Below are 23,179 nucleotides of genomic sequence, written 5' to 3' on the forward strand. Positions count from 1 at the left end.
ATGAGCAACAACGTTAACTACGAAATTTTTAATTAAAAGTTCGAAAACCATCGTGAGCAGCATTTGAATTCTGATTTAGGTCCAGTGTTAAATATAGAAAATGGAGCATAAGTCACTCACTGTGATACCAAGAATTGAGAAATATTGGAGAGACTCGAATTCGTTGGTGGGAAACGGAAGGAGTAGAAACGAATCTTGCATCGAAAGTAGAATTACGCAGTTTGATCGAAGGGTAGTTAGAAAAAGGGACGGAAAATTTGTTAATACCTGGGAGAAGAAAATTCGCGAAATACGAGGAAAATACGGGAGAAATGTCGTTTTCCGTTGGAGCGACGTGGTAGGAAACGCGTCGGCCTCTGGCGGCATCCCGAGACTTGCGTGTGCCACGTGGTCAGCGAGAGACAATACGTCGCGGAACTCGAGGAGGAAGGCGAAACGAAAGAGAGGAAAAGTCGGGTTAAAGCAGGTGCTTGGTCCATTAGGCGGAAAGCGAGGGCGCGAGATATATTTCCACGGAGACTGGAGCGAGCGTTTAATTAGCAGAAATTAATTAGCCTGGAAGAGGAACATATTGATCGGTTATGCGAGCGGACTAGCCAAGCAGCCGGTCGATAGCGGAGAAACGGGGAACGCGAGCGGAATGGAAGACGTAATACCGATGTCGCGACAGATCCGCTGGACAATGCCGCCGGCCCGTTACCGCTTTTTGTCCCCGGCCGATCGTTAATTAGCGCGTGGAATTCGCTGTTGCCCCGCTGCTTGCCGCGAAATCGTCATCCACTTTCGACCCGGTCCTCCACCGAACGCTGACTTTTTGCCGGTGCACGCAACCGGCGGACCGAATCCTCCACACGCCGGCAGCCGCTCGGCCGATTCACCCTCGCGATATACCGCGATCGACACGGCCGACCACGATCGTTAACGATGCTTTCTTTCCGCCGGCGATCGATGCTCCCATTCGCGAGGACGCCGCGCGCCGGATCGACGCGACGCGTTCGCGTTCCGCGCGGTGAAAATCGGTGTCGTAAAGATTAATCGGCGAACCGGCTAACGGGAGTGTTCGCGGTTTCCGTTTTTACGCGGCCGCTCGAGCTTTCGGTAAACAAGCCAGCAATTACCTTCTTTCCCGTTCGGACGTTGCGAGTGTCCGATCGCAACGGGAATGCCTGCGTCGAGGAGGCTGTATCGTTGGCCGATCGCACCGATTCCGTTTAAAATTCCACGACGGCGGGACAGCCAACTCGGAAAGAATCCGCAGGAAAACGAGAGGATGGACTAATGACACGCGTACGAGTTAATCATCGATCGCGCACCGGGATAATCAACCTTCAGACGCGAGAGCGTAACGATTTACTTTTTCCACGCTTCCTTCTCGCCGATCGTTCGCGCCGATCGGTAGATCGTGCCCGGGCTCGCTTCTATAAATTCGGGATTAACGACGAACGGCCGACGCTGATTGCGGAGAAACGCGTGTGCTCACGCACGATCGACGACCGTATAATTTATGTGAACAACCGGCGGCCTGCGCGATCGTTAACGCGAAACGAGGCTGAATTTTCGCGCGTCCATCTCGACCTCTTCTCTTTCTCTTTCTCTGCCATTTTCCATCCGAAACCACCCGGAATTCCTCGTCGCCGATCAAACTCCTGTCAACGTTCTGCGGGTGCTCCGCGGGATTCCCTAGCTGAATTTACCGCAATTTTGGGATTATTTGATTCTTTAGCTCTCGTGGCATCTCATGACTATGGAATTATACAAATTATACAACTAACTAATGCTGATATAAACTGTATAATAAGTAAATTATATCGCGATTCCTTCTTGACAGCAAACTGCTAACTTTGTCTCTTTATGCGTACTTACGCGTAAAGAATTCGCGAAAATTTGCGTGGACTGTCGTTGGAATAGACTAAGAGAGATTACGCGAGGTGGGACGAGCGGAATCGGAATCGATGAGAAGAGGGTGGCGAGCGAAAAGTTGGAAGAGACAATGGCGTGGCGCGCGCGTTAATTAACGGTGGCGGACGAACGTTATCGCGGGCTCGCAGATAATTATTATGCAACGCGCACATAGGCATAACGTGCCGATAATTTCGCACCATTCGAACAAATCTGCGCGAACGCGATTAGCATTGCGAAGTTTGTAATGCCGTTATCGGATATCCGCGGATCGTCTCTATCGCGTTCGATGACATAATTAAACCAAGCACCGCGTACCTCGGATCATTTCTTCGCCGTTCTCGATCCACGGACCTAATATATTTTTAATCGATCGATGGGGAACAGCTCGAGGAGCAGACGGGGAGCGTGTATCTCTCGCGTTAGCCGTGTATAAACAGCGGATAAATATGCGAGCGTAAATATCTGGGAATGCATTTATCATTAGCGATCGCGATATGAAGGGAAAATGGAAAAAAGGAAGAAACGCATAATTGCACCTATCCTGCTTCCAAGATAGGTTGACTCCCTCTCAGCGCAGCTGCAGCGACATCTAGCGATTTATCAGACGCGATAGTTGGACAATAATTACGCGAGCTATCCGGGAAAATATTCTACGGCCCTGGTCCGGCCGTATCTTAATTCGCCTTCCTAATGCGACCGTGAGTGTTAATTATTCCGCGTACACGTCGCTCGATCGACAGCAGACCGATTCCCTCGCGTACCGATCGAGCCACGGAGATGGCGTCGAGCTTTTACTCCAAACACTCTATCACCAGTGGTCGAGAAATTTCAGCGAGTGGCTGGAATCGTTAGTACACGGCGAATGTCATTGACAGGCGTTTGGTAATCATAATCGTCGCTGGTACACCGTGAACCTCAGACCTGCAGTGGCTATAGACATCGCGAGTGTACTACCTAGTGTACGATACGTATCTAGTCAGACCATAAGTAAGAGGAAAACTTTAACTCCGAGAGGAGAACTCTATTTTTCTTTTGACAGGGAATAGAGATGGTCCTATCCCTGGAACACCAAATGCTCGATTGGATATACCGCGTTAAAGTATACTAGTGAAGGTTTAGGTCTAGGTGTCTAAAAGTTAGCTCTAGGTTAGGATTAAAGGTGCACGGGTTTTCTGTCCCACGGTCGAGTTGAAAAATGGCGCGACATCTAAACGATCCTCGACTTCCTGCCAACGACTGTCTAACTCGCGAGAGATTCCCCTAGCAGAGAACCAGTCTCCGTCCACTCGTGTTTTGTCACTGATCGACAGTTTTTCGGATCGGTTGCAGGCGACCTGAGGCTGCCAGGACCGGGACCCGGGCCGGTCAGGTGCACCCTGAGGAAACACAAGCCAAATCGCAAGCCGAGGACACCGTTCACCACCCAGCAGCTGCTCTCACTGGAGAAAAAGTTTCGCGAAAAGCAGTACCTAACCATCGCCGAACGAGCGGAATTCTCGTCGTCCCTTCACCTCACGGAAACGCAGGTGAGACGAGTCGAAAGTTAGCCATTAAGCTCGCCGCGAACAATTAACCATTAGAGAGAAGCGTTTTGTACGCGGCCTCGCGAACAAGTGTTACACGCGAACGCGCAGAGAAATCTTGCCTGTTCGGTTAACTACCCGCGGATTGCTACGTGTATACAGCCGATGGTAGTGATTTAACGATCGTAAACGCGAATTACCGCGAATTATTAAGCGCGCGTGTCGCGAGGACGGAAGCGGAGAGTAACCGGGCGCCATCGTTGACAGTGGACGGGTTTGCGAAGCGGATTTCGGTGACGATCGAGGCTCGATCGATCGTGGAACGTCGGTGTCGGGTACCTGGAAGGATCGCGAGCCGAGGTACGTAGAAGCCGAGCTTAGAAGAGTCGCCTAAGCTGTTCCAGGTAACGCGTAAATAGAGAAAGTGGCAAAAAGGCAGGACTCGCACGCAACGAGAGACTCGTCTCGTTTCAAAGACCCGTGAACTTGCGATTCGCTCGTCCTTTACGTACATTTGTTCTTCTCCCTGTATTCTCTCGCAGCAATTTATTTCCCTCTTTCTCCCGTTCCTTCCTCTTTGTTTCGTAATTGCTCGACGCAGGACGCGGTCAAAACGAGCAAATTCTCCGCTCTCTCTGTCTCTATCGAGCTTCTGTCTCTCCGTCTCTCGCATCGGATGCATCACATCCAGGCGGGTAATTACACACCCTTCTACGGAGTCGGCTAGCAATTAACATGATTGACGTTAATTAAATTGAACGTAATGAAATGATATTATACGTAATTTTTGTATCAGCCGAAATGATCAGCGCTCATTTGGCGCGCCAACGCCAGAAGACGGTTTAAATGCCGCCGGTAACGATCGAACGGAGCGAATTGTTTGCTCAAGTGTGCACGTCGCACTCGCGACACGTCGTGACGAATGAAAACGCGTGAATTTTCCCCAGTTTCGACCATCTTCGCGATTCCTTCTGTCTGCCCGAGATGGGATCATCCGTCGCCGATGAACCTTAATTAACCGATCCAAGCCGTCCATTTTGGCGAAAAATATCTACTTACTCGAATTTGCCGAGTCGTAACGTTTCCATAATATTTCCATAGAATTTCGATAACGTTTCGATGATATTTCGACGATATTTTGGCGACATTTAGACCATATTTCGATAATTGGGCGATATTCGACGATATTTGAACGATATTTTGACGATATTTGCACGATACTTTGACAAAGCTACCGCAAAGTCAACGACGACCATCGACTCGCCAAGAAAGACGCACGAGTCGTGAAAAATTCGCAAATTCGCGAGCAAAGGTGCTAATTCGCGAGATCGACGCGTGATCCCGTCGCTGCGTCCAGATAGGGTTGAAAAGACGGAAAGGGGTGAAAAGTGGAGCGAAAGATGGGGAAATTGCGCGATGGCGACGGAGCAGCTGGCCGCGGCGGTTGAGCCTGTCCGATCTCGACGTTCTGGTTCTACTTCTAATTTGTACCAGACGCAGCGAACTGTTTCCTCCGCTGATAATGACAAAATACACGCTCTGCCGGGACATTAATTAACCGGGCGCTGTAACCGCTATCCATCGCGGGTGTAAGTATTTCTCGAAATTTATCGCGCCTCACGCGGGCGAAATTTGTCAGGCGAATCGTAAATACGCGGATAACCGGCCAGTTTAACAGCCGCTCGAACAAGAGCGGCGTAAAAATCCGCGGAACGAGGTATTTAAGCCGCAATAAAATTAACCAGCCGCGTTAATGCCTGCTAGACGTTCGTTGTGCCGCGACACGTGTCGTAGCCAAGCCAAAAAGACGATCGCGACCAGGCTATTATCGTTCACCGGCTAGCGTGTTCGGATACACTTTGCGTATTCGTTACAATGCATCAGACGAAATGAAGCCTCGTCCCGTTCATTTGCTTAGATAAGCTACGATCGTCCCGCCGCCTCTTGTCCTCCTCGTCCTTCCGAAACAGCCACGGATCGCCACCCTGCGCCGCTATCCTCTCATTATTCACCCGCGACGAAGAGGTATGTTCGCGATTCGGCCTGCGATATTCGCGCGGTTAGAACGCAATAGCAGCCCGTTCGTGGAAATAATTTTCGAGAACGGTTCGGTGGCCACGGATCGATGCCTGTTCGTCGTTTCCTTCGACGGGACAACTTCGCCTTCCGCGATTCCGTTATAAATCTCCCCGATTTTCCGCGATCCAACGATCCCCCGATTCCATGCTCGCGATTCGTCGCGATTCGAATCCTCGGAAGCGGACGGAACGCGAAACGGGTCGGAGACGAGAGGAATGGAGGAAATGGAAGCTGTTGCGACGGTGTAACGCGCCATCCGCGTCCCTGGAAAATTGCGAGCGCGCGCGCAGGTGGTAACGCGTTAGCCTACGACCGTGAAAAACAGGAAGTCGTTGGCGAAGGGAAAAACCACGCGGAATATCGCAATATGTCTTTCCTCCGGGAGAACCACTAACGATTTGATTGCGCATTGTCACGCGACGCGAGATTTCTACTTTCTAAGCGACGAGAGGTATCCTCCGGCCGGGCTGTGTTACGTCCGCCTAACGTGTCCGACATCGTGGCTGATTTATTAAGGAGTTACGCGATTTATATCGTTTTTTCGCATCTGCATTCTTATTTACCCTTATACCCCGCGTAACGTTATACCCGTTTTAGCGATCAGATTACGGCTCCTTGAACTCGTTACGCGTGCTCCAGGGTGCTTAATGCTAATTCCACGGGGGGCTGCGTAGTCGGCGCGCATTACGATAAAAATAATGGTAACGAGAATAATAACGACGATAATAGGAAGATTGTCGTCGTTACACGCGCGGCCACTAGGATATTAGCGTTCGGATGATGGAGTAAGTCTCGCAGGTAAACTGTTCCTCCAACGAATATCCTTGATACCGTCGCACGACGCTAACGCTTTAACAGTTCAAACAAACCTTCGCGATAATTCCGCTTTAATTAAACCTTTGTTCGTCCACCGACCTCGCCTACCGATCTCTCCATCTTAAAGACGCGCCATCTTCCCCCCGCCGTTATCGCGTATTATCCCCGCACTCATCGGACCAAGCGCTCGCTACGAGGTAAATAACAACGTCTGTCTACAAAGTATAACTCCCGGACTGCTCGCAACGGTGTTACAAACGAGTGTGTGTAAATACCTGGCCAATTAGCAACACCGAGGCAACCGTGCGTGCGGATTGATTCGTCGATTCGTTAACTCGCCGCCGATTCGTGACCGGTGTACCGAGGAAAAATTTTCCGGCAGACGATTTCCACGGGAAAATCACGACTGACTCGCGAGACCGTGCAAGAACACGCGGCGGATTCGCGACGGCGACAGCGACGACAGCGACGACGACGACTACGGCAGCATCTGTCCAAACAGAAAAATTGGCCGGCGACTGTGCAAACACAATTAACTTAAGGCCGAGGAGAAGGTTTCGAGAGCCGCGAATTCGAGCCGCATATCTTTCCACGTAGCAAGTTTCCAACTACATCGACGAATTCCAGCAGGCCGCGCCGTACGACCGGCTGCTTTCACCAATTTGAGCCGGCTAATTACGCGCTAAATAGCCGTTCATGCAGCACCGTGGTGCACCTATTTTCTCTACTCGCCGTTCAGCCGATCCCGTCGCGTCCCTTGTTAGACCGCTTACGTACCGCGCTTGATCGATAGCGTAATTATTTAATTACGTGACCGTATCGACGCTCCTCCCGCCCTGTCCGTCCGCCGCGACGCTCGTTTTCTACTTTGACCGGCGCGAGCCGTTCCTCCGGGCCACGCTCGTGTACCCGACCGGTGACAAGCTTCGTTGAAAATGCATCTTGGACGTGGAACACGGCGCAGGGTAGCGATCGGGTGTAGCGAGTCCAGGTGTCGATCGCGAGTACCTGCTCGCTACCCGCAACAGCCCAAGGCGATACTCTTTCGCTGAATTTTCACAGTCCAAACCTCTCTCTCTCTTTCTCTCTTTCTCTCTTTCTCTCTCTTTCGTTCTCTCTGTCGCGCGCGTCGAATAGATACCGGTTCTGGAACCCTCTTAGCGCCCACGCTTAATCCGGCGCGCTTTTCCTCTGTTCCAGGTGAAAATTTGGTTCCAGAACAGACGAGCGAAGGCGAAGCGTCTGCAAGAGGCGGAAATCGAGAAGCTCAGGCTGTCCGCGAGGCCCTTGCTGCACCCGAGTTTCGGCTCTGGCCTCATGTTCTCCGGAGTGGGGCCTCCTGGAACACCAGGAGTGCCTCCCTTCATCGCGGCGGCCATGGCTAGGCACACCCATGTCGCGGCCGCGGCAGCCATGTTCATGGGGCCCCCTGGACACAGGCCTTAATAAGGCAGAGTCGAGCCGCGCGAGCCCAAGTCGCTCGTACCCTGGCCAGTCTGCCTCTTCCGTACCGGCGAACCGCAAGAAACGCGTCGCGAGGCCCATCCACGACTACGAACCATGACCTGGTGAAACTCCAACCGGTCGTCGGAGCGAGAAGACTACGAGAGGAGTCCTCACAAGTCCGAGTGGATCGCGCAGCATCCGAGAAGAATCCTCTGGACGCGCGATGATGGGTTCGGGGAAGGCCCCCGAGTGGTACAAGATCGAGGATCGCGGAGGAGTCGAAGGAAGAAACACGGTGGATCCCTTTCGGACGAATGGAGGAAGACTCGGAGAGCGTCGGACACCACTCGGCTTCTACGATTTGTGGTAACAAATTAGTGATTCGTGGCGGTGGATGGGTGCAGGGCGAAGGAAGAGATAACGCGGCTGCCGAGGAATCCCGGGGAGGGATGCAGCGCGATGAGCAGGCATTCGAAACTCCGCATTCCAGGAAACTTTGAAACCTGTTACCACGCACCGAATAATCCGAACGGCTCGCGGCTGACCGAGTCGAAGCGCGATCTTCGGGCCCATCATCGGCGCGCGCGGCCCCGCTTCCGTGGAATGGCGACGCGGAGGAAATGGCGAGGTCGGCGCGAGTTTACAAACGCGGGGTACGAGAACGCCGGTGTTTGGTCGGTCGTAGAAAGCAACGCGAGTCGAGCGGAGCGATAAATCCACGCTGACTTTTACCGCCGCGATCTTTCACCGAGAGCAGAGCAGAGGAGAGCCCTCCTCGTGTCTGCTTCATATTTTTCCCGCGCACGTCCGCGCGCGTCTTCGTCGCTAGATCGATCTCGATCACCGCCTGCGTCGGACACGGCGACGATCCGCGTCGCGGACGGAGCATTTAGATGGCATTTCGATGCGTTGATCTCACGCGAGAGAGTGGCTGCGACAACGATGTACATATTGTAAATAGACCTTGCACCGAATCGCGTAAGTGTACGTATGTATATATAAATATTAATATATCGACGCGTGTACAGGACGTTCGACTTCCGTTTCGAAGAAACCGGAGGAGAGAGAAAGAGTAGACGAGAAACAACTCGGCTACGACGACGTTGTATAACCGCGACTCCGGCGTTTCAATTAACCCGCTCCTTCGGCTCGTTTATCCCCCGGAGGGAAATTTACGGGTGAGATAATCGACTAGGTCGAAGCAGCAGGGGAAAAACGAGGAAGAAATACGCTACGTAGCCGGTGAATCCACTCTGGAACAGCTCAGCTAGAATTCCTGCTCCCAAATCGTTCTTCGACGATCGCGTGGAACCGAGTCGAGAGGTTGGACGGGTCGAACGACGCCGTTCGTTTAATCGATTCCTCGTGATTCCTGGACGCGATGCTGCCACGTTACAACGGGGATTCGAAATTGGAAAGCTGCCTAGCCTCGAATATATATATATATATATATATTTTTTTTTTTTCTTCTCTTTCTTGTCACAAAAGTTCTCTCGACCAGGTTCGATCGCGCGACGAGCGTTAGACATTTTTTTCTTTCCTTTCCTCTCTTTTCTCCGCAGAGAGACAGGCGAAGACAGGAGAAGAGAGCGTGTATATACGCGTGCGTGTAAATTGCGCAGGAACCACGATCGGATTCGAGATCCAGGAGCGTATCGAGAGCACGCTGCGTACGCGACGAGGTCCCGGATGTACCTAAGCGCCCTGTATAAATGTAACATGATAATTTATCCATGGAAGTATACCATAGCGAAATAAAAATGATTTCAGTATTTACGCCGACTTGTACCGATTACTCGCAACCGAACACGGCGAATCCCGCGACCCGAGGTCCCGGTGTGTAATCGCCGCGGGATTAAAAGGTAAGTGGAGAGAGAGTCGTCGAACCCGGATCGATGGTCGTTAGCAGCGATTGAACCGATGGAAATAAAAGAGTAAGAGGAAAACAATAATCCGTGGACGATGATCGTGGCCAACGACCCCCGTCCGTTGGCCCGAACATCGGCGATCCTTCGTTGAAAGGAGCATTATGTCCGGTGAAACGAGGCGCGGGAAAGACACGGGAAGAGGAGAAAAACGAAAAAGGGAGTTCCGTCGGGCGCAACGAAATGTATCGCAAAGTCATCGGCGGGGAGAGCCGCGGCCTCGTATATGGCAAGTAGTCGAGGCAACGGTATAGGGCGGCCGAAAGTGTCCGGCAGATAATTAGAAATATGTTAATCCGGCGTAGCCGCTAATTGGTTTTTGACTAAATTTTTAATTAAGTCTTAAGCCCGGGCGGCGCGCTGATTTATCGCGCCGAGCCCCGGGCTAATTATAAAATATACGTATACGGTACGAGACCCACGCACACGTGACGCCGCCTCGTATCTACGCCAACCACGGGCCCCTCTGTATGCACCTGTCCCGAATAATCTGTCCATGAGCGTCGAGGCTTTCTTCCTTTCCGATACGGATGTCAGCCGTCTAATTAGAATCGATCGTTTCCTTCTTCCCTTTCTCCGTTAACGACCCTCCGCCGCCGACGAACCCCTTATCTCGGCCGCGAAACCGTTATCCCCGAGAAATAAAATTCCGCGAAATTTCTCCACCCAGTCGATAATTCGCCATCGGATTACGTCGAAGTTACACGGAAGTCGCACCGACACGCGATATCGCGTTCTAACCCGAGCAAAAAGGAACGCGAAGGAAATTCGACTTTGGGAGCGGTTTTTCGCGAGAAACCGGTGACGAGGCGACGCCAATGCGCGGATTCGCGTATACTTACGGGTCCACCTTCCCTATCTACAAGAACGGGGTAGAGAGCCAGCGGAGCCACCTTCCCGGGCTAAAACGAGCAGGCCGGGGATCGGTTGCCCGACTGGCACGTCCGATCAAAGAAGTTCGCCGCCTTCTTTGAATCCCTCGACCGCTCGTAACTGTCGTCCCTTCGGTCGAGACCAGTAGCCTAATTGTTCGTGGCGGTGCCGCTGATATACCGGTTATTAGAAGCAGCCGAATCGCCGGAAGTTGTCGCCATTTTACGATCGACGGGCCTCGGGAGCACCTCGGCTAGCGGGCTCCGTCCGCGTACGGACCGCGAGTGCACCGTTAAACTCGGGGCCCGAAACTTGCGCGGATCGTTCAACCGGTGCACCTCGGTCCGTTAATGGCACTTGGATCGGCAGACGTTGATTCCGATCGTGCGTGGAGAGGCCGCGAGTAAATCTCGTCGGATCCCGGAGGCGAGCCAAGGCAAAAGAGTATTCGTCAGTAGCGTGACTAGAGGGCACAAAGCATCGAGGAGGAAGGCCGTGCCGACTTTCCCCTCTTTATACGGGGAACTCCATCTTGGTCGAGGATCACCTACGCGAGCATTCGGAGAAATACGCGAGGGAAACGACGAGCATCGCGACGCGGAGGGGTGGCGACGGCGATGGCGGGAGTGGGCCGAAAGAAGGCGAGCAAACGCGCAAACAGCGACCCTCTGGAACGACGATTTACCGTTAAAGGGTTTACAAACAGGCGCCAGGTATTTGCTACCTCCGCGGATCGGAAGCTCTTCTCGGCCATCTCTGTCTATTGCGCGAGAGATGCTCGTTTTCTGCCTCGCTCTCTGGGTCCGCTGCTTGGCCTCCGTTTCACCGGGTCCCTCTATGCCAGCGCAGAGGTCTGTTACACGCGCTCCGATCGGCGCTCCCATATAGATGAAATTTATGTACGAGGCCGACCGATCCTACGCATGCGGCCACATTGAGCGCTGACAATTAATTAAAGAATAATTTCTTGTCTTCGCGATACCCGGAGGAGCGTCGCCAGTTGGCGGCCAATTATGCCTCCGGACGAGAACGGAATACCAAGCAGGCCTGTCCACGACATCCAGGGAGCCCCTTCGATGTGTCCGCGCTACCGCTCCTCACCGGCTTCTCTCCTCTCCGACCGTCTTCTTTTCTGTCTGTCGCGCACACGCTCCCGCCGACTGGCTGCCTACCGTGTCCCACACACGGCACAATGAGAGAACCCGACGCGGATTTCGCCCGCGGACAGCGCAACGATTTCGCGCGTCCACGAGGATCTCTCGATCGCCGAGACAGGAGTCGACGAACCGGGTCGAATGGCGGTGTGCTCGTGTCGGCAAAGAAGAGAAGAAAAGTTTGGAAATTCTTCGCGGAGCCGAAACGGACCCCGTAGGGCCCCGGTTCGGTTCCGGTTAAAATCGGCCGCGAAATTTCATCTCCTTTAACGACTCGATCCGTATCGAGCACGAGCGAGCAGCGTGCGATCGCTCGGAGCATCTCGTCCGCCGGTTTTCACCGTGATCCGACGTCGTCGTTGGTCCCCGAAAAGGCCTCTCCGGCGAGCGCTAGCCGCTGGACCGGAAGGCAAGGTGGGGGGAAAAAATTCACGGTTAACGCGTGCATCGAAAGCAGGCCTCCCCTCGTTCAGTTTATCCAAATTAATTGGTCGTAAATTAAGCGGCCGGTCGGACGAGCGCGGCGAAACGGAGCGGGAGAGAGAAGCGACGAGTGGGTCTCTCGGGGCCCGAGCAGAGAGAGGCTGACCGGGGACAGGGCGACGGGGACAGCGCGACGAGCGGCTGCGCGCGAGGGACGAGGAGGTCCGAGGAGAAAGGCCGGCTGAGAGGAGGACAGAGCGGTGAGGCCCGAGAAAGAGGGAGTTACCCGAGCACGAGGGAAAAAGAGAATTAAAAAGGCAATGCTAGCCGGGGGACAGTAGCGCATCGACACGCCATTATGTGGCGGCTGGGACTAATTTATACAAGAGAAAGACGAGGATGCCGCGGAAAGTCAATCGTGCCAGCGGAGCCGGTGGAGCGGAACGAGGACAGCTAGGTGGCGGTGGCCGGAGGGAGCGAGACAGGGAGAAGAGATCGCGGGCATTACTTAAAAGAGGGTTCCTAATTGGGAGCCAGCCACTGTTTCGACGGGTGTACCGATGCTCGGATTCGTGTCCCGCAGAAGGGAATTAAGGAGGAAGAAAAAGGGACCGTGGATTCGAGGAAGGAAAGCTTCCTTTCTGCCGGCCCTCTAGCCGATACTTTGATCGAAATACCTTCCGACCGTGTTTACCTTTTCGGCCGTGTCTTCCACGTAGACACGTTGAAGGGTTAAATTGGCCGTTGCTTCCTCTCCATCGATAGTACGAATTTATTACGAGGTGTAAGGACCGAGCGGTGACGTAGTGGGGACCGCGACCTTGGCTGCCGACCGATTTCGCCCGGGCTATAGCTGCTCTTACCGTCTCTCGTTGTCCCGCCGACGCTCGTAACTCGGCTGTACAACGGCAGACGCGCGAAACGTAAAGGTATTTTTTCACCTCGCGATCCGAGGAATCTTCCCATCGGAGGATCGCCGCCGGCTCTAATCGCCTCTCTATCTCCGGAAGATCAAACGCGTCGGAAAGGTAGTACACCGAGTTTCCACGTCGGGATGGAAGCTTCGGTACCTTCGGCACGTACCTACGTGCATGCACGAGAGAGCGTGCAGAGAAAGAGAGCGAGAGGGAGTGAGGCGGAGAGGGCGGCGGGAAAAAGGAAGAAAACGCCGTCGGGTATCGATCGTCCGTGGAACGATCGCCATGTCAAGTTCGGCTTTCGATGGAAGCGCGCGCAAGTAAAGTAATCGTTTCTCCCGAAGCTTACACGCGTTTCCCATAAATCGAGCGGATCGCTAGGCAGGTACGCGGATCATGTGCCGTTGCCGGTAATTGCCGGCAAGATGAATCGAGACGAAATCCCGTTTCCGACTTCGTAGGAAATTTACGAAGCCGGCCGGGGAGAGGACGAGTCGCGTTTACGGCGAGAAAGTCGCCCGGCAAGAAAGTCGCGGCCGATGCAAACGCCGGCGACCAACGGACGCGTTCAAAAACCGCGCACGGATACGTGCTCCTAATTAGGTACGAGCTGATGGCTGTTCTTACGCGCACGAAAACGATAGAACCAGATCGGTGACGACCGGTCGCCACTCGCCGGCTCAGATTCGCCGCTAATTCCCGCAGCGTGTCGTTTCGCGATCACGCGCCAGCTTCTGCTTACGGCTTTAAACGATTCAACGCTTGCACCGGCTATCCGCTTCCACTCGTTCGTTCAAATTCACGAGGATAACGAACATGGAGAATAATGGTCCAACTACTGAGGAAAAAAAAAAAATAAAAAGAAAGAGAAGATCCGATCTCTCGACGTCTATCGACCATCTTGAATTCTCCAGTTGACAGAGGATAGGGTAAGGTGTACCCGTGGACGATATGGGTTTCACGAATTTTGAGAAACCGAAGAAACTCGACGTTCCTAGACGAGTGTGTACGGGTATATCGTTCCATCTGGAATCGAGTCTCGGTCTTGCTTCATCGTGGCGAACGAGTGGAAGACGGTCATCGCCATCGGTGTCAACGAGAGCAGACTCGGTTGCCGCGATTACCGCTGGAATTTCAGCGGAATCCTGAAATTTCTCCATCCGCCAGTGGCGCGAAAACGCCACCTGGATTCTTCGCGAGCGATCCGGGCAAATGGCGTCCAGTAATAAAAACTTTTATCGCGCTGCGCGACAGGATCGCGTTAAGATCGACGCCGAGTCTCCCACACCCCTGTCAAAGTCCTCGCCGCCGCTCCAAACCACCCCGGGACCTGGTGGCTGGAACTCGTAGTCGGTGAAATTTATTCGCGCTCGGAACGTCGATGCCGGACTTTACACGCGAGGTATAAAATTAAAAATTATCCCCGCATAACGCAGCTGGGGGTTAGCCGGTTAGCTAAATTACAACTTTCTAACTACCCATAAAACGGCTGCCTAAAAACTTATAAATTTCGAGACCGGCCGGCTTCCTTCTGCCAGCGAGACATCGTAACGGGCCGAAAAAGAAGCGCGCGACACGCTCCGTGTCGCCGTACGGCTGACAATTTGTCACGATTCCGGTTATCCTCTTCGCCCGTTTCGCCGATTCCCTCGACTACACCCCCCGACACCTCGCTCGATACGTGTCGAAATAGGATTACATTTCGCGCTGATTCCCGTGAAATTTTCGATCCCCGTTAGCTCGCTAATTTCACCCGCCATTTGTCAGCGCGAGAGCACGCGCGTACCGCCGATAAGTTGACAGCAGACGGCGCGCTGGCGGAAGGGTGTTCGCCATCTTCCGTGCACTCCGGAGTTCCAGCCTCGGATCGGTCGGCATTCGCGAGCATAATTCCAGAACACGTTCCTCGCGATGCTTTCAACAGCGTTAATAGTCGATTTTTATAATCCCACCGCGAAAATTACCAGACTCTATCGACTCGCGGACATGCTTGACGTATATTGACAGCGGTTAGCTCGATTATCCGAGAATTCCAGGATTTCATCCGTTTCGCGATGCACCAAAGATACTTTCGGAAGAGTCACAGTCGTACGAGTCGGAAAAATTGGTCTTATTAAGCGAAAATGACTCGCAAGCGAGGTAACGGGTGACGCAAACGGTCGGACTTATCGCGCGGCTGGCTGGCAGAGCGGAGAGCCAGCGGAACTGGTCGCTGGGTAACAAATTCGGCGATTAAGAGGGCGGCATGGTAGGCGCGGGGAAAATTATAAATTCGGCGGGATGGTTGGTCGAAAAAGGAGCGGGCCAGGCATTCGCGTGGCCTGCACGATCGGCAATAATTTGTCAGATACGCGGCGCAGACCGGCCGGCCATTCAATTATCGTCGCCGACGGGACGCCTCCTCGGACGCTCGCGTCTTTTTGCCTCTCTGTCCGGCGCGCGGGACGCTCGTCGCGGCGGAATGCTAGTTTAAATAGGTGTTTCACCGCGAACTACTCCCGGCATTCGAGAGAGGCAATTAGCCGGCCGGGACCTCGCGCACCTTCGCGCAAATTGAAGCAACGTCGCCGCTCCGGAGCGGCCACCGCGCTTCTTCCTCCGCGAGAGGACGCGTGGCCGGGACTCGCGGCTGCGAAACTTGTAAACCAGCGCGGGGAAAAAATAAAGAGAAAAAGTCCGAAATTGAACGGCGTATACGGCGCTTCCTCCGCGTGGTCGTTAAGCGACTGCGGAAATTGGTGTCGCTTAACGTCCTCCACGGTGTGCCCCGCCAAGGTAGGTTACTCGGCGCAGGAATTTTACTCGCGAGTTATTATTGCCTATTCGGGACGCGAGTAGCGCGGATAGAAATTAAACGGGCGGCTCGTTACACTCGCTGGACTTCTTTATTTCGCGCTAGGCGCGATAGCGGAGAGGAATTCGCAGTCGCGAAATCGGCGTTTCGCGCGCGCCTAGATCCACCGTCCGAGATATCGGGGCCCCGCGATTAATCCCGACATCCAGGGCCCCCCTGTCTCGTCGCGCGGACAAATCGGATATAGCTCGGCGCGGCAAAAAGCCGGTGCCATTTGTAACGCGTGAAACGCAGAACGCGATCGGCGTAACGAGTTTCCCGGGTCGCGTAATACGCGACAAAATGGCGCTGTCCGCGGAATTCCCTCTAACGAGGCGCGGGTCGGCGAAGAATCCGAGCGACGCCGGACGGATACGAGTCGGTCGACGGGGTTTTTAAGGGACGTCGCGAAGGTTAATATCGTTCTTTCGCCTTTTCGCCGCGACCGGTTTCGTAAATAGAACGCAACGCGGCGGATCGTCGCGGTCCGGACTCGTCGCGGGAAAAACGCTCGATGGTGCACGTTATGAAATTGTATTAATTGGCGGGGTCTGCGCGAACGTATTTCTTAATCGCGGCGACCGGCCGGATTCCGCGGATGTCGCGCATTTTTCGCACGCGACGCCGCCGGAAACGCGTATGGTAATGCCGCCCTCTTTGCTAAATTGGCCCCGATCGTTACATAATTGCGGCGTTGTTTTGTGCCACCGCGGAGGGAATTAGTATGGCCGGTGGAAGGAGAATTTTCCCGTCTCGGTGAAAGTCGGGACTGTCGAACGCGTTATGGTCGAAGCTCGAGATTCGGATCGAATTCTGTTACCCGGAAAGGGATCTCGCTCGGAGTATAATTGGAGTTTCTGAGGTTAGGAAAGGAGACGGAGAATTTGGTACAATGAGAGGGAGCGAGAGGCGGGGGGCACGGGAGATCGAAAAATTCCCTGGAATCCGACGACCTCGTTAAACTCGTAGATCGAATCGGAATTATCATCAGCGGCGAGAAAAATGCGCAGCACGCGGGGCCGCGGATCAACGGATCGAATAACGCGTGGCTCGTTAACTCCGTGTATCTCCGGTGTCACCGCGGATGAACATTAACGAAGGAAAGTGTCGTGATTAAAATGCCTACGAGTGTCTTTGTATCGTTCGGACTCGAAAATTGGAACATTTGAATCTCGAGAGGCGTCGAGGGGGCTCGAGAAGCGGAGGCGAATTTTTCTCCTATCGTAATTCGAGAGATTCCACCGATTCCACTATAACACGTGTTCCTTCGACTATTAAAATGCTTATATTATTAAATAAAAAAATTCGGTCGTGGTCGATGAAATGGAGAAAGGATCGTATCCAGAAGAACCCTGCGATTCCTCAAACGATTGAATTTCGGGATTAAAAGGACCCACTTCTGGGATAAAGATAAAATCCTTGGACGAGGATCAAAAATCGATGAGAAAAATATTAAGTGGTCTACGAGCGGCGTTACTATCGGGCGAGCGTCGTTAACGCGGTGAACTCGTCGCGAGGGGAAAAAATGAGGAGTGTAGACGGGAGAGAAGCGAAGGAATCTTCCTGGAAGGGACTCGTGTGGCGCTTATCAGCCGAAAGGGTGAAAAAGGAGAAGCGGCGAGTGGCGATTCCCGTGGCGAATCGGAGATTCGGGAAATATTCGGTGGGCCGATCACGTGCATGGGCAGCGGTGCGCGGTATACGCTGGAAATGTTGCAAAAACGTCGCCAGAATCCTGGGGCAATTAGTCGATATTTTAATGCGCAAAAAGCCGGGCCCTCGTTAGATCCTCGCTGCGAAGGACCGAGCATCCGCCACTTCCCAAAGGGCCATTGATAAAAACGGACTCGGTTACTCGACCGGTGCGGCACCTTGTTAGCGCAAGGATTCTCGGGTTGACAGCTCGCAGCAAAAATAACACGGACGTTAACCCGATTCCGCTTGCGGACCGACCGCTTCGGCAATCGACTCTCGACGGTCCCAATCTCGCCGCGACTGAATCCTCTCCCACCGGTATCGCCTCCACGTTTTCTCGTATTTTTCGTTACGCCTATCCTCGGATTGGGGTACCCTTCTTCGTCTCGCCTGTGTCCCCCCGCCATGACCGCGTTTTCCCGTACTCGCTGCTAGTCGCGAGGTTTACGTTAATTTCTTCGATCCACCGTCTCGTAAATCTTCGTCCCCTATGGCCAGCCGTTAATTCACCGTCTGTAACCGTTTAGCGTTACACTCCGCTCTTTCCAATTTATTTGGCTGTTTATGAGCGAGCTATGAATATTCAGGAGTAGACGAGCCTTCCCGATTTTTACGAGCTTTAAAACAGTGTCTCGTGTAAATTGAATCAGTGGCCGAAAGTGATTCCAGATCCGTATCGAAGCCGCATTTTTCTCGAGAACCAGAGAGAGAATATCCGGCAGGATATTAGGCGATTAGGAACACGTATTCGGTACAGAGGCGACCTAGCGCGGGCTGGCTATCGCGCGGACAGACAAGGATCGTCGTTTTATAATCTACGCGCCGTTAATACGCTGTTCGTCGATTCCCGACCAACGTTATCACGATTAGAGTAAAATTTCCAACGTTTCCCGTAATTACCCCGTACCCTCCGAGGTTATCGTTACGACCACGGCCACCGTACACTCTCGGCCCCTCCCAACACCTCTCGTCTTCCACTCCCTTTCTCGATAACGCGTTATTAAGCAAGCGGGACGTTAACCCGGATCCAGGCATCCACGTTTCAGCGGACATTTCAACGGTAGACATTTGTATACAAAATGCACAGGAGCTCGACGTCCAAGCGTAATCGCCGGTCATAACTGTTTTAACGATATTAACCGTACTTTATCTCCTTTATGCCGCATTACCCTCGGCGCTGCTCTCCAGCCTGCCCGTTTTTCTTCGTCTCGCTTTCTGCGTTTCGTAAAACACCTCCTCCTTCAACCTCCCGTTCAAAACGCATCCACCCTGTGCCTCGCGACCACTTTCTTCGTCGGCCAGCCCCCCTTCTTTCGGGAGGGAATTTATTCTGACCGTTCGATCGACCCCTTCCCTCATACTCTTATTCCCCTTATTACTCGCGATTTATTTTATTACAAGTATTTAATTTCCTCTAATACTCACCCGTGCTCGTCTTCTACCATGGATTCCAATTTACGCTCCAAAATTCCGATCTGCATAGCTACCCCGTCGAGTCGATCATGCTATCCCTTTTGCACCGTGGGATCCATCTGAATCAGAAATAATTTGGTCAACATCTGTTCCGACGAGATTTATTTTAGCATTAGAAAAATAGAAGAAAAGCTTCGAATTTTTATATTTTTATAATGAGAAAATTTTCGAGTACAGAAGGGGAGAGTTAGTAAATACCTTCTTCTGTATAAGATCCTCGCTCTGTCCTACGTTCCACTCCATATTCCAAAAGTCTCTTCTCTAAACATTTATCTCGTCCATTTGATGATTTCCTTAGCCTTTTCTTAGCTCCTCGATGATGAGAAAATATAGTTTTTCCTTTTTCTGCCCTCGAAATGTTCCCCTTTTGCACTGTGGTATCCATCTGTAATCAGAAATAATTTTGTCAGTATCCGTTCCGGCGATTCAATGACTCGATACTTATTTTAATCCTTTGCAATGACTCTCAGTAATCATAAAGCTTAATTAACGAATTACAATAATTATATTACGATATCTTTTTCCATTTTAGTATACGGAAAATATAAGAAAAGCTTGGAAATTTTGTATTTTTATAAAATATAATATAAAATCTTCGAGTGCAGAGGGTGAGGGTGAATACCATCTTCCGTACGAGTACTCTTCGATGGCTCTCCGACATATCCTCACGTCGCACCCCGCACTGCACCCTGCGCGAGGCGTCGATTTTCAGCAGCCGATATCGAAACGTCACCGCGCGCGACGCCGTTAATTTCGCGTTACCAGGTAACACGAGCTATCGACACGAATCGAGTTGTCGATGGTGAACTACACGCGTCCGTTCCCGTCCAATTAGATATGCGAGCCACCGTTTCCACGCCGATTAATTGCACGTACGCGTTTGCCCGAGCTGCGAATATCGTGGCCGCGAATTAAGTCGTGCGCCGATAAGGGCGTCCGATCTCGGATTCACCGCGAGTTCCGATCTTCGCCGCTCGGTAATCTGCCTCCTCAGCTTCACCGTAGATCAACGCGGATTGCGCAAAGGCTTCAGATCGCATTTCGATAATTTACAAGTAACGACGGCTGCCCGAGTCGCGAGCATTCTCACGATCGCTCGAGCAAATTGGGCAATTACCGATCGCTCCTCCGCTTGCCTAATAATAATAATATCACCTCATAGACACCATAGGGTACAAAGTGGATCCCCAAAGACGCGAGAACGCGTCTACGTACTTATGATCGAATCGGACGATATGGTATGAGATCGTAAGATCGAGCTAGAGGTACGTCCCGGCTTTCGAAATCGGTAATTCGAGACGTTTAGGAGGAAATTATCGTACGAGATCGATTCGGAATTCTGACAGTGCTTTACGATTCAGCTCGAAGATTAGTTTTGGAATTTAGTGGTAGTTAAACCTACCACGACCGATCCAGCGATCGGTTAGATGATCAGTCCAGGACGAGTTGTGTATCGATCTTGGGAGGAACGAAATGGGAAAAGAGATAGGTGCAGGCACCGAAACGTTGAGAAATGTCGTAAAACCGAGTGACGAAAGCGATAATGTCGAATGCAGAATTTTCAGACGAAAAGTAGAAAATATCGAACGCAGAATTTTCGAATAAAAGCGATAATGTCGAATGCAGAATTTTCAGGTGAAAGGTAGAAAATGTTGAACGCAGAATTTTCACACGAAAAGTAGAAAATGTTGAACGCAGAATTTTCAAACGAAAGGTCGAAAATGTCGAATACAGAATTTTCTAACGAAAAAATGAAAATGGTCGTTCAAATCATTAAATTCCTCGTGAACGAATTAGAACCGTGATGACGAACTTAGAACACGTGTGTCAAATTGGAATTATTTGTTTTTAATTTTTTGATAAATAAATATATTAAAAATATACCTCTTCTTTTTAATAGACCTGCAAATAATGCAAAATAATGAATATTTATGAATATGACACGGCATCCGAGTTGAGCTAGGATTTTTATGAATTTTGACACAAAGTTCACCATCACTGTATTGCATTTAAATGATCTGCTACTTTGCTCTTCATAATAAAATATTTGCAAATAAAAATTGCAAAGTGGGCCTACTTATTGACTGATCTAACTTCGACTCTCACTGCGACAATTTAAGGTGTAATATCGTTCGAATTAATTTCCAAGTATTACCTAAAATAGTATAAACTCGTGGAAAATCTGAATTCTCTTCTCGTAGTACAACGAGAGAAAACTCGGACAAATGTTAACATAATCGAAGCACAAACTAGGCAAAGACAGCTAAGACAGTGGCAAACTTCCTGTCAACGAAATAATTAAAATTTAATCGCTTTTAATCCCTTCAGGGACGTATTAACTTTATTTATGATTCGTTGACAATGAGTTCCCTTGTCGTGTATTAACACTAAACCTAACCTAACTTAAATGAACAATTTCAAAATGCGATTAAAAATTTCGTATTCAACGTTGTCACTCGAGTCACTTGTCTATGCGATTTTTCTTTAACCCTTTGCACTAGAATGACAAGTTCTTCGTGTCAAATCTCGCAATTATAAGCTAAACTTATCACACGATCATAATATTTTAATACATTTTAATATACAGAGAATTCGAGGAATTTCTACAATTTTCATATAACTTTATCACGAACAGAATAAACGCATAGTGGTTAATTAAAATTAAAACTAAATACTTCCTCGATGAATAATTACTCCCAATTATAAACATTTTCTTACTTTATTTCCTCCTCTGCCAGTAATTTGACCGGTCATGGTAGGTTTAGCGTTCAGCCCCCAATTACAAACATTCGCAAATGTCAATGACTTCTACTGACCTGTAATTACACCCTGTCGTTGGAACGAACGGCGACAAATTAAAAAATAAACCCATCATCGAATAATCGCTATAATTCGACGCACTCGTAAACCTACAATAAGTTCCAGCGAGTTCAACGCAATAAGACGAAAGAGGAACGAAGGACAAACGCGGATAGATACGTCCAGATGCAAGCGAGACGAGGACAAGGTGGAGGTCAGAAGACAGGTGGAAAGGGGGAAGAAAATCGACGCGAGTCGCGCGATTCGCGCTGCCATCCGCGTGGTTATTCCAGTTTCGAGTTATCGTCGCTCCGGGCGTCGCGTCGCGACGTACGCAGGCATATACGTGTAAACAGAGGTCATTAAGGAACTTCCTCCGCTCGGACGACTTCCCCTTTGGCCGGGCCGAAAGCTCTAATTATTTCTTGCTCCGCCGCGATCGCTTCCGCGCGCGGCCGCCGCGTCGCACAGGTGTAACCGTTTACGGGAAGAACGGTCGATCGCGCGGTTAATTGCGATCCGATAAGCGTATGCCGACGTTTCGAGAACCGTTCCCTCCAGCAACGGACATCTAAATAGCCGTACTTTTACTCGCGCCCCGGAACAACCTCGAAGACTGCTGCACCGTGCTACGCCGGCCAAGAGTTTCCAATAGGAAGCGATCCTCTTCGCGATGCTACTCCGCGTAATGGGGAACCGAGAGATCGGTATTATTTCTTGGGAAATCGGTATGTTTCTTTACGCGTTCCTGTGCTTTTCGAATTTATGCATTTAGTCGACGCGGGAAATTCGGAAATCCTTAGATCTTTTAGATCTTTGATCGTATCCTTATCCTTATCCTAACCCTTAAATTTCCTTATCCTTAAATTTCCTTATCTTTAAATTTCCTTATCTTTAAATTTCCTTATCTTTAAATTTCCTTATCTTTAAATTTCCTTATTCCTAAATTTTCTTATTCTTAAATTTTTTTATTCCTAAATTTTCTTATCCTTAAATTTCCATATCCTTAAATTTTCTTATCCTTAAATTTCACCCTTAAATCACCCTTAAATTTTACCCTTATTCCTAAATTTCGAAATATTTAACCCCCTGCACTAGAATTTAATCGTGGAAAATTGAAAGTGCATCGAGGATTTGGTATTTAGTTTTTGATTCATTTTATTTGAGTTTAATTGAACATTTGAAGATATTAGAAATTCTTTGAATTATAATTGTACTAGAGGGAGAAGTTGTCACGATCGAGAGGTTTAACAGGAAAAATACGTGGATCATTGTAACTTATGATTTAAGTTGCATGAATTTAGTCGACCCGAGAAATTCG

At 50.9% G+C, this 23,179-nt stretch overlaps 1 protein-coding gene across 1 annotated transcript in view; it reads left to right on the plus strand.

Moving 5' to 3' along the window:
- Msx (homeobox protein Msx) overlaps nucleotides 1-9,189 on the plus strand; it is a 20,258-nt gene extending 11,069 nt beyond the window's left edge. Inside the window, exons 2-3 of the mRNA XM_017903786.1 lie at nucleotides 3,232-3,428; nucleotides 7,521-9,189. Coding sequence (XP_017759275.1) covers nucleotides 3,232-3,428; nucleotides 7,521-7,766 — 443 coding nt within the window. The 3' untranslated portion in view covers nucleotides 7,767-9,189. The remainder of the gene's footprint in view (nucleotides 1-3,231; nucleotides 3,429-7,520) is intronic.
- The last annotated feature ends 13,990 nt before the right edge of the window (nucleotides 9,190-23,179 follow it).

This window comes from Eufriesea mexicana, unplaced genomic scaffold (genome assembly GCF_001483705.2).
Source record: "Eufriesea mexicana isolate 0111107269 unplaced genomic scaffold, ASM148370v2 scaffold4744748127, whole genome shotgun sequence".
Classification (NCBI taxonomy): Eukaryota; Metazoa; Arthropoda; class Insecta; order Hymenoptera; family Apidae; genus Eufriesea; species Eufriesea mexicana.